The sequence below is a fragment of the Poecilia formosa genome, unplaced genomic scaffold (assembly GCF_000485575.1).
Source record: "Poecilia formosa unplaced genomic scaffold, Poecilia_formosa-5.1.2 Scaffold394, whole genome shotgun sequence".
NCBI lineage: Eukaryota > Metazoa > Chordata > Actinopteri > Cyprinodontiformes > Poeciliidae > Poecilia > Poecilia formosa.
This window is the reverse complement of record NW_006800333.1, coordinates 102566-113291: the sequence shown is the minus strand read 5'-3', so window position 1 is coordinate 113291 and position 10726 is coordinate 102566. Positions and strand designations below refer to the sequence as shown.

At 39.8% G+C, this 10726-nt stretch overlaps 1 protein-coding gene across 1 annotated transcript; it reads right to left on the bottom strand.

The window, feature by feature from the left end:
* Positions 1–34: 34 nt before the first annotated feature.
* LOC103154675 (golgin subfamily A member 6-like protein 22) lies at positions 35–10215 on the bottom strand (the record flags this gene model as incomplete). Its single annotated transcript, XM_016662885.1, has 4 exons — positions 10199–10215; positions 9183–9250; positions 8144–8239; positions 35–1434 (listed from the first exon to the last, which is right to left on the bottom strand). Coding segments are annotated over exons 2-4 (1563 nt in total), but the record flags the coding sequence as incomplete, so codon positions are not given.
* Between the last annotated feature and the right edge of the window lie 511 nt (positions 10216–10726).

The window sequence follows — 10726 nt, the reverse complement described above, 5'->3', positions numbered from 1 at the left end:
TGAAAAACTGTTTATAACAGAATATTTCAAAAATAAAATGAGTAATCAAGAGTTTCAGAGATAATGTAGAAATATAATTACTATGTTCAGGACAGAACTCTAAAACTGGAAAGTTTTTATGCTGCAAGACGAATTTCTTAAAACGCTTCAGGTCCGCTGTCTCTTTGCATCGATTCTCTTCTTCCTCTCTCGATACTCTCAGCTCCTCTTTCTCTTTGTCCAGCTTCTCTTTCTCTTTGTCCAGCTCCTTTGTTATGTTGCTCAGCTCATATTTGTCTTTTATCAGCTCCCCTTCCCCTTTGTTTATTTCCACTCTCTTTTTATTCAATTCTTCTTTCTGTTTGGTAAGCTCTGCTTTCATTTTGTTCAGCTCTTCTTTCTCTTTGTTCTGCTCCACTCTTGTTTTGATCAGCTCCTGTTTCTTTGTGCTCAGCTCCTCTTTCTGTTTGCTTTGCTCCTCTTCCTTTTTGCTCAGTCTCTCTTTCTCTTTTGTTAGCTCATCTTTCTCTTTGTTCAACTGATCTTCATTTTTGTTCAGCTCCTCTTTCTCTTTTCTCAGCTCATCTTTCTTTTTGTGGAAGTCATCCTTTTTTTTGCTCAGCTCCCCTTTCTTTTTTGTCAGCTCCTGTTCCTTTTTCTTCAGTTCTTTTTCTTCTTTGCTATGCTCCTTTTGCTCTTGCCTCAGCTTCTCTTTCTGGTTGTTTACCTCCGTTTTGTTTTTGCTCAGCTCTGCTTTCTCTTTTTCCAGTTTCTCTTCCTCTTTTACCAGGTCTTCTGTTCTGCCTTTTAGGTCCTTGACTGAGCCCAGCTCCTGTTCCTCTTTTCTCAGCTGCTCTTGATCTTTGTTCAGCTTCTCCTTGTCTTTCTTCAGCTTCTCTTTCTCTCTCTTCATGTTCTCTTTCAGTTCGTTCAGTAAATCTTTGTCTTTGCTCAGCTTCTTTTCCTCTTTGTTCAGCTCTTCTGTTTGTTGGTCCAGGTTCTCCATCTCTTTGTCCAGTTCCTCTTCTTCTTTGATAAGCACCGTTTCATTTCGATTCAGCTCCGCCCTGTCTCGGCTCAGCTGCTCTGTGTCGTGGCTCAGCTTCTCTCTTTCTTGCCTCAGCTTCTTTCTGTCTTGGGTCACCTTCACTCTGTCTTGGGTCACATTCTCTCTGTCTTGGCTCAGCTGCTCTAAGTCTCTGTTCAGTTCCTCTCTGTCTTGGCTCAACTTCTCTCTGTCTCGGATCAGCTCTGCTAATTCTCTGCTCAGCTGCTCTCTGGTTCTTTTAATATTCTCTCTGGCGTCAAACATTTCTTCTCTGATCAAGAACACGTCTTTCTCTCGGATCAGCTTCTCCATCTGGTTCTCCATCTGCTTTTGTTGCTGAACCAGGTGACTTCTTTCAGTTGTAAGTCTGTTGATATTTTCATGCTGCTTGTTTGTCGTCACACTCACTATTAAAAACACACAAATGAGTCAGAAAGTCATTCAAAGTATCTTTATCAGAGAAGCATTAACATTTTCAGTTTCTCAGTCCTTTCCAAGGATATCAGACAGCATTCTTAGGATAGAACCAAAGGACAGTAAACTGTAATATCTGATAATCTTGTTTATTGTTGGGGGTTGCATGGTGATAGCTTGTAGTAATAAGGTCCATTGAATAGGACCCTGGAGTCCATCTGTGTTGAGTTTGCATGTCCTCCTGGTTGATGTGCAGGTTCTCTCAGAGTACTCTGGCTTCCTCTCAGAGCCCAAACACATGACTATAAGCGGTCTCTCTAAACTGCCCTCAGGAATGAGTGTGTGCATGGTTTGCTTGCCCTGATAGTATCTGTGCTGCTATTTGATAGACTGGTGACCTGTTAAAGGTGTAGCCTATCTCTTGCCCAGTGACCATGTGAAAAACACACCAGCCTGCCTAGCATCGCTGCATTTGTAACTGGTTAACTTAAACGAGAGGTGTGGCGATCGATCGGCCACCAATCATAATCGGCCGAAGTTGTGCACACTGGAATAATTTGATTACATCTATTTATTGAAACGACGGTCCTGTTTTATTATACAGGCCAGGTCAATGGCGAGCTGATTGTCCAGGCCGAGAGCCTTAAAAAGATTGCACTTGTAGAGGCGAAGATTTCTGCTTTTCCTGCCAGGCTGGTAGGAGGCTCCTTGCTGCTTTTACATTTAAGTAAACGCAGCCATTTTAACAAACTGAGATTAACTAAGAGGTGTCCCAACAACAATTTAGACTGAGGTTCCCTGAGGGGTTGTTTGCCATTTATATGACCATTAAGAAAGGTCATATCAGCATATTTTTCACACTGTCCCAAGGCCAGTGGTTGCAGAAGACCAACCTAAGGCTAAGAAACAAGTAATGGGGTTCAGGAGCTTTCCAGACTCTTAAATGCAGGAAGTGTTCAGACCTTACTTCACCTTTCCATTTTGAAAAAAACAAACAAAAAAACATTATTTAGATGGCCTAGACCTTGATATTCCCTGTGTTCACAGTGATCATAGTGTTCAAAGTGTTGCATAAGCACTTTGAACTCCATAGCTCCTCTTAAAACCATGAAGAAAAATAGATTTTCTGAGCTGTGCTTCAATGAAACTGTGCCCTCAGGCGAGACTGAAGACGAACTGACAGGCGGTGGAAAAAGGGTAAGTTGCAGGTTTCTTTTGACATTCTGAAAAATTGTTTATTCAATTATCAGAATACTGTAAAATCTGAAAAATCTAAATGCTTGGTTGCTTTGGTTTGCTCAAACAAACGTAGGCCTCAGGTTCTTTTTAAAGTTTTAAAGTTATTAGCCCCTCCGAATGCACCTGCTTTTACAGCTTCTGCTGATCTTCGTAGCAAATTCTTAGAATTTTTCACTGACAAAGTTTTAGCCCTTAGGGGGTCTACTATTCTGCCTGTGTTGGATCCCCAGGAAACACCTCTAGGCGATGCTACCTTCGAACAGTTTGAATCAGTTTCTGTCCCATTTGTCCACTGTCGTTAAACATCTGCGGCCAACAAACTGACCATTGGACTGTCTCCCTGCTCGCTTATTTACAGATATTTTTCCTGTCACCTTAATAAATACCTCTCTTTCTACTGGATGTGTCCCAGCTGCTTTCAAACATGCCATGCTATACCCACTTATTACAAAACCCAAATTGGAGCACAGTGTTTTTGCTAATTTTAGACCTATTCCTAAACTGTTGTTTTTCTCAAAAGTTTTAGAGAAGATTGTTTTTACTCAGCTCCAGTCTTTTCTAACAGATTATGATATATCTGAGAAATTCCTGTCTGATTTTAAATGTGGACACAGTACAGACACCGCCTTGCTTAGAGTATTTAATGAGCTCCTTCTAACAGTTGATTCAGGGGGCATTAGGGTCTTATTGTTGTTAAGATTTAAGTGCAGTGTTGGATACCATTGACCACAACATCCTTTTATTTCGATTGAAGCACTGTGTTGGTCTTAAGGATACAGGTGTAGCTTGTTTCTCATCGTATTTGAAAGACAGAAGTTTTTCTATTCATCTTGATCAGTTTTTCTGTTGCAGCACCTCTAAATTATGGAGTACCTCAAGGTTCAATTTTAGCCCCGATTTTATTTATTTTGCATTATTTGCTGCCTCTTGGACATATTTTTAAGAAATTTAAGCTATCTTTTCACTGCTTTGGTGATGATGTGCAAATATACATGCCCCTCAAGAAACTACATCAGGATGATTCCCTACAGTCTTTAACAGATTGCTTAATAGCAGTTAGCCAATGGATGAACCAAAATTTTCCTCATTTAAATCAAAATAAAACTCAAGTTATTCTGTTTGGACTAAAGAGCCTCATTGGTAAATCTGATCAAATTCTTGGTTCCCTTGCTTCCTTTTATCAATCTTCCATTAGGAATCTCGGTCTCATTTTTGACACTTGTCTTAATTTGGATAAGCATGAAATCAAGCTTTTTTCATCTGCGCCTTCTAGCAAAGGTTAAATCTATCTTCTGCCCTGAAGACTTTGAAAAACTTATCCATGCCTTCGTCACTACATGTTTAGACTATTGCAACTCATCATATAAAAATATGGACCAATCTTCTTTACAGCATCTCCAAATGATTCAAAATGCCACAGCAAGACTTTTAACTGGAACCCGGAAACACCAGTAACACCAGTATTGGCTTCTCTGCATTAGCTGCCAGTTTTTTATCGGATTGATTTTAAAATTCTTTTATTGGTTTTTAAAGTTTTACATGGCCTAGTCCCAGCTTATCTTCAAGACCTTCTTCATAACCGTTCCGTCTCTAGAACACTTTGGTCAAATAATAAATTGCTCTTACATATTCCCAGAACCAGACTGAAAAGCAGAGGAGACCGGACTTTTGCTGTTATTGCTCCTAATTGTTGTGTACCAGGTTCTGGGGTTAGTTTGCTATCTTTTCAGTTACCACCGTTCGTCCACCAGATTGCGCTATTAGGCTGTGTTTTCCTGGAGGCCGTGCTGGCAGATCTTGCCTCTTCACACCTGGGACAATAATCATCTTCACCAGAGGAGTATATGAGCAACAGACTGCCAGCATCTCATCGCCAGAGTGTTTGCCAGTATTGGTACTCTAGCCCCTCGTAGTTTTGCTGAGTTTTTGGAGATCTTTATGAATTTTCTTGTGCTAACTGTTCTTCTGTGAATCGTCCTCAGGACACCTTCGAGATCCTCTGGGACATCCTCGTGTTCTCCGAGTTCTGAAGAAACCTTCTCGTGACGCCGTGAATCTACTCACCGGATGCCCGAGCTCCACAGTCTCACCTCTCCGTTTCACTTACCTCCTGCAAGTATCCAGGTGGCAGTCAGTCTCGCTGCACCTATGTGCCGTCGGGAAACTTACCTGTTCGCCCTCCAACGCCACATCCATCCTCGATCAGCCGACACCATCAGTAATTAAACCACTCCCTGGTACCACTAGACCCTCCCTGGGTCTGAATCTCCGATCTACAAGTAAGAGCTGAGATGTTATGTCGAGTGAATTCAATTCCCCACAGACATTGAACTCATCACCTCTCCCTCTGTGTTCAGTCGTCCCTGGATTCCTGGCCGCAGCTTCCCCACTAAGCAGCATTGTTTAATTGTTTCTTCACTGTTAATAAACATTTCAATCTTTATCATTCTCTCCGTGAGTGTTTCTGCATGTGGGCAAGAAATATAAAACCCATCATGACACTAATGTGTGGAACAACTTGCCTTTAAGCATTAGATCTGCCAAACCAAACTTATCTTTTAAATGATTTTGGGTCAGGATGTTCCGGTTTTACCAGAACAGATCCAATCTCGTAAGCCAGTGTAAGCTGCAACCAGATCACAAAGACAGGCTAAACAGCTGGGGATGATGCATCTGAACCTATAGCTGATGCTGTAGGAACAGGCCAGTAAAACCTGAGACTGCTGATGAACCAAATTCTCTACAAGAACTGCCCTTCTTTATCTAGGATATTCTTGCTGAAAGCTTAGATGAAGTGAGAAAAAGCTAACAACAAAGACGACTTTATAAAATGGCAGGCACAGTTAGACAAATGTCACGAGGATTGCCAGATGTTGATGGGGACATTGTGGATTCACAGGGTCACTTCAAGAGGCTACAACAGCATGATGACTCACTGATGGGTATTTTGATCAAGCAATTCCAATCACAGATGGAGAAATCATTAAACATATTGATGGGTAAGCTTATATCTTTAGAGATGGGTTACTTTATCTTCAGTGTGGGAAAGGATCTGAGAAACTGGTGGGGCCTCAAGTTCTAAGGGGACAAGTGCGAAAGTTGGGTCACGGTATTTCCTGGGCAGGACACATGGGTTTTAAAAAGATCTATGACAGAATTTCTGCCAGGTTCTGCAGATATTACAGGGTTTCTTATACAACATGCCTCATGCAAAAAGAAAAATACGCTTGTCAGACAGCTAGTTCTGGAGAGACAGGTCGCTACAGCGCAGTGCTTCTCAATCTTTTTTGGACCAGCGCCTGCCTATCCATCATAAATGCTCTCTTACTGCCCCCATCAAAGAAGATGTAGACTACTTGCACTGAATAGTATTTTATGCTTATTATTGCTATCATTATTGTTGCCGTCTTAATTTGTATTGTTATTTCTTTATTTATCATCAAAAATCCTTAGAAGAGAAACAGATTACTGAATTATTAGTTTCCAAAGAACAAAAAAGCCATGTGAATAGAAATAATTTTTAAAGGTGTGTAAGAAAAATGCAATGGACATTCAATATAATATTGGTAGGCCTACCAGCAGCCAATCAGAGTGGGGGAAAAAACTTTTTCTGTGCCATTTCCTGATGTTAATTACTAAATCTTGCACAAAATGGCCAGATAAAAGATGTACAACAATCAGTTTAAACTTGGAAGTATTTGTGAAAACACTGTGCTCTGCAACATTAAAACACGGACAGAACTGCAACAATATCAATCATAGCTCTTCTTCTCTTCAGTGCTTGTTTCTGGTGGTGCAGCTCTGTGCTGCCTTTTGGAGAGTTGGACATCAGAGTATCATCTATAAAATTTCACCCACATGGCATTTACTGTGCAAACCAGAGCTTTCGGTAGAAAAACAGAAGTTCCAGATCCTTTTAAGGCCACACAAGTATAGGACAGAAACATGGATGATATTTTTCAATAGACCTGTCTACAGATTTATAGATTAATAGTTTTACAGTAAAACTATTAATCTATGATTATACATTAATAATCATAGATTATATGACCACAGAGAGCTGGTTAATCATACATTAACCAGCTCTCTGACATCTTGCTTTGATTAAGAGCAAAGTTGGATCTTAATCAAATCCTAATGAGTCAAACTGAAAGTGTCACAGAGTCACTTGACAGCCTCATGACATTAACACTGACATGAAAAATAATATAGAAGAAATAATTAAAATAAAATCTAATAAAAACATAAATAAGTGATAAGTTCCTTATTGTTATGGTTGGTAAAATATATTTCTTCTTGGTATTAGATATGGTCTCAACAAACCCACGGCACTTCAACAATATTGCCTTTCATCTGAAAACGATGTCTGTTCTTGCCATATAGTCCTCTGTATTAATTTTTGCTCGAAAGGCCTTACCATACGAATTTATTCTTCTGTATTTAGTTTAGTTTTTTAGTTTATTCTTCCATTTTGTTGTTCGAGCATTTCCGTTTCGTTTTCTTTGATTAAGCTTATTGTTATGTCCTGTTTAGGTTCTCTTGTTATTAATTTGCTTCCTGTTTTTATTGACGCTCTCCATCTTCACTCATCATGCCATTCCCCTGCTGCACAATCATACCTGCTGACAGAGTACTGATGTGTCGTTCATGAGTGATTTGATTCATCTGAATGGCTCTTTGATTAAATTCACTTTATTTATTTCCAACAGGTTTTCAAAATCAGGAAAATAAGCAATCAGTAGGACAGAGAAAACATGTGCAGACATAACCAAGAACTAAATTATTTGTTTACCTCCACTTTTCTGTTTGCTGAATGGTAAGACTCCAATCTCCATCAGTGAGAACTGGTCTTTGTTTTTTACCACTTTGTTTGCTCATAATGCTCTGCTCACACTTCAGCTGTTTTTTTTTTAATTTAATTAAAAATTATTTAACCAGTAAATAAATACAATTGATAAAAATTAGTGGAACATTTTTAGACTTAATGGTGCAGATGATGATTTTTGTTTCTGCCAAAGCAATTCAAGCTTATTTTTCTTTTATTATGATTCTAAATTAAAAGTATCTCTAAACTTTTATTAATACACACAACACAATTTCTTTGATTGTGAGTTTGACATCATCGGGAAGCTTAGAATCCACACTTTCAGGCTCTGTTAGTCAAAACAGGTAGACTGGGTAACTGTTTTGTTGTGGCCGGTCGCATTTACAAAACAACACCACTCGTCTCATTAGAATGAACAGAGAAAATAATAAGTCTGTTATTGTTATAGCAATAAAACACTAACATTTTCATTTCAGATTGTATTATTGTGGGTCATTTCCAAGTTTGGTGGTCCGTGAGTGTTTGTTAAATGTGTAAAGTGATACTGAGCCTGAAAGTTTGCTCTAAATCGTCTAAATCTGTAAAAACGTGACATAAAGGAAGCTACTTAAAATGTATTCTGTCGAAGTGAAACTCACTGTAGACGACTTTTCCAACCAGAACGACACAAAACACCCCCAAACACGCCAACAACAGAAAAGAGTGCTGGACTGTTGATGCTTCCACTTCTTCAGCTGAAAGAAAAAATCGGTATTGATAAATCAACAAAGTTTATTTGTACAGCACATTTCAACAACAAGGAAGTTAAAATGCTTCATGTCATGAAAAAATAAAGCCATCATAAACACATCATGCTGTCACCAATTGTGTAACCAGTAACAGATATTACATTTTGTCAAGTTCCATCATTAAAATCATCAATACACATCAAATATGTTGGTCAGTGTTCCAGTGATTACTGGTGGGGGTTTAGACTTGTCTTACAGCAGTGGTTCCCAAAGTGCGGGGCGCACCCCCTGGGGGTGGCACAGTGCCATTGCAGAGGGGCCCTGATGAATGAGGGGAAGGGAAAAAAAAATCTCTCAGGGAGCTGTTCATGTTTTAACCCCATTTCCAGGACCGGCATTGCCTGCCCACAGAGTCAGCTGTGCCCCCCTTGGACTGGAAACCCGCTGTCACTTTCTTCAGCAGTTAAAAGTGTTTAATCCGTTGTTAACACGTTGTTACCTGTTTTTCCGAGCCGCCTTCAAAGGCAACATGAACACTGAGATGCTCGTGCTGGGTTTACACCTGTGCAGAGCTGCGCAGGTGTGTTAGAATCCAGTTAAACGTTTCATTGTAGAGACTATCCCTTTCAAGTAGGGAATCGCACAGTAAAGCAAACCTGACAAGACTTGAATAATGTACCACTAAAATCTAGCTATTATCCATTTTATGTTTTCCTGTAAAGAACTTTTAATTGTTGCTGAAATGTGCTATACAACCAAACTTGGCTTGCAGAGAGATTTCTCAGATGATGCAAAAAAGGCTCAAGGTTTACATGTGACATAAAACAATTCTTGCTTCAGCCCATGTAAATAAAGTATAACTTCCTACAGAGGGAATAAAAATGCATGAAATGCATCTGGATAGTATTGTTACTTTTTAATCCTCATAAAATATATAATATATACTTACTATTAATAGGATGTTTGGTATTGTTGACATTGACTGTAGAAGTGTCTTTGTCCCTGTTGTTCCCCATCCTTTTCAGAAAAAAATAAAGATTTAGATATTAGAAAATGTCCAACAGCTGCCTAAGCGATCTCAGCTGTAGCTCATGGAAAGCAGGTGGGTTCTTCTTCCTCTTTTTAAAAGTGGTCAGGGTGTGATGCAGCATCTCCATCGCTGCTCTGTGGTTCATTTCCTTACTCCAACAGCTTTGGGAAACAAGTCTGCTTCTGTAACAAACCTTTCATGCCAAGAAGCTAGCTCTCACTCTGTCTCATAAACAGTTCTGCAACTCTCCTGTCCTTGGGAGGCTTCTTGGCAAAAAACCTCTTCCCAAGAAGAGGTTGTGTATGGAAGAAGAATAAAATTGTAATAATTTTATTGGTTTTATGAAGAATCCTTCTTCTCATCACCATCATCATCTCCACAGGTTCCACAGTCGTCCCCAGAACAGAACATTAAAAAAAGACCTCACAAAAAAGACCAAAGCTGACACAACTCATTCCAAATGGCGCCATCGAGTTGCCGCTGAATATTGCCGTCCTGCGTTTCATTCTTGCAACACTTGATTGTAGTTAGGGAGGAGTCCATCGCTTCCCTGTTTGGAGAATGGCGGCGGTTTGTTTTCTGTTCTTTACTTCCACAACTGACCACGGCCAACCAGTGAACAGTAGGATGTTTATTTCAAATCAAGTACCTACTCTATTCTTGAACAGGGACCTTAAAATCATGTCAGCAACTGGAAAAACACTAGTTGAGAGTGAGACACTCGCAAAATAGGCCGGATGGAGTCGATCCCGTGAAAAAGGGGCATATCGGTAGGGGCATGACAGTTAACTGCCGTTTGCTTTAATGGCAGTTAACTGTCACTTCCGATGCACAGAAATATCTCAAAATAGAATCAGTGTCAATAAAAAAAACGTCCTAAACTTCGAAACACTTCTAAAAATTATACATATCTGTTAGTTGTGCACTTAACCCACCTGTGAAAACAGAAATCGGAATCTACTTGAGTAATGGCTTTGCTGCGATGCTTTTTTCTTTTTCTTCTTCTTCTTCTTTGGCGGTTATTGGCGGTTGGCAAACAGTGCATTTACGCCACCGACTGGTGAATGTGGAACTGAATGTCAGTCAAGGATTTTACAACCGTCAATTTAAGATAGCGAAATATCTCAGTCGGGCGTGAGACTGTCATCACTTTAGAACTGTAAAGTGATGACAGTTCTAGGGGCCCTGACCAACAGGGGGCCCTCCACAATTTAATTATTTATTTTTTGTTCATGGAAATAAAATAAAAAAAAGTCGGGGCTCTATCAATTACAAAATTAATCATATTGTATTTTCAAAGATTGTTTTTAGCAGTAAAAATGTAAAAAGGGGGACCGGAGGGTGGGCTCCAATTCCAGGGGGGTCACACTCTTAAGCCTCTCTGGTAAGGTGGTAAGGTCTATTCGGGGGTCCTGGAGATGAGGGTCCGTCGGATAGTTGAACCTCGGATTCAGGAAAAGCAG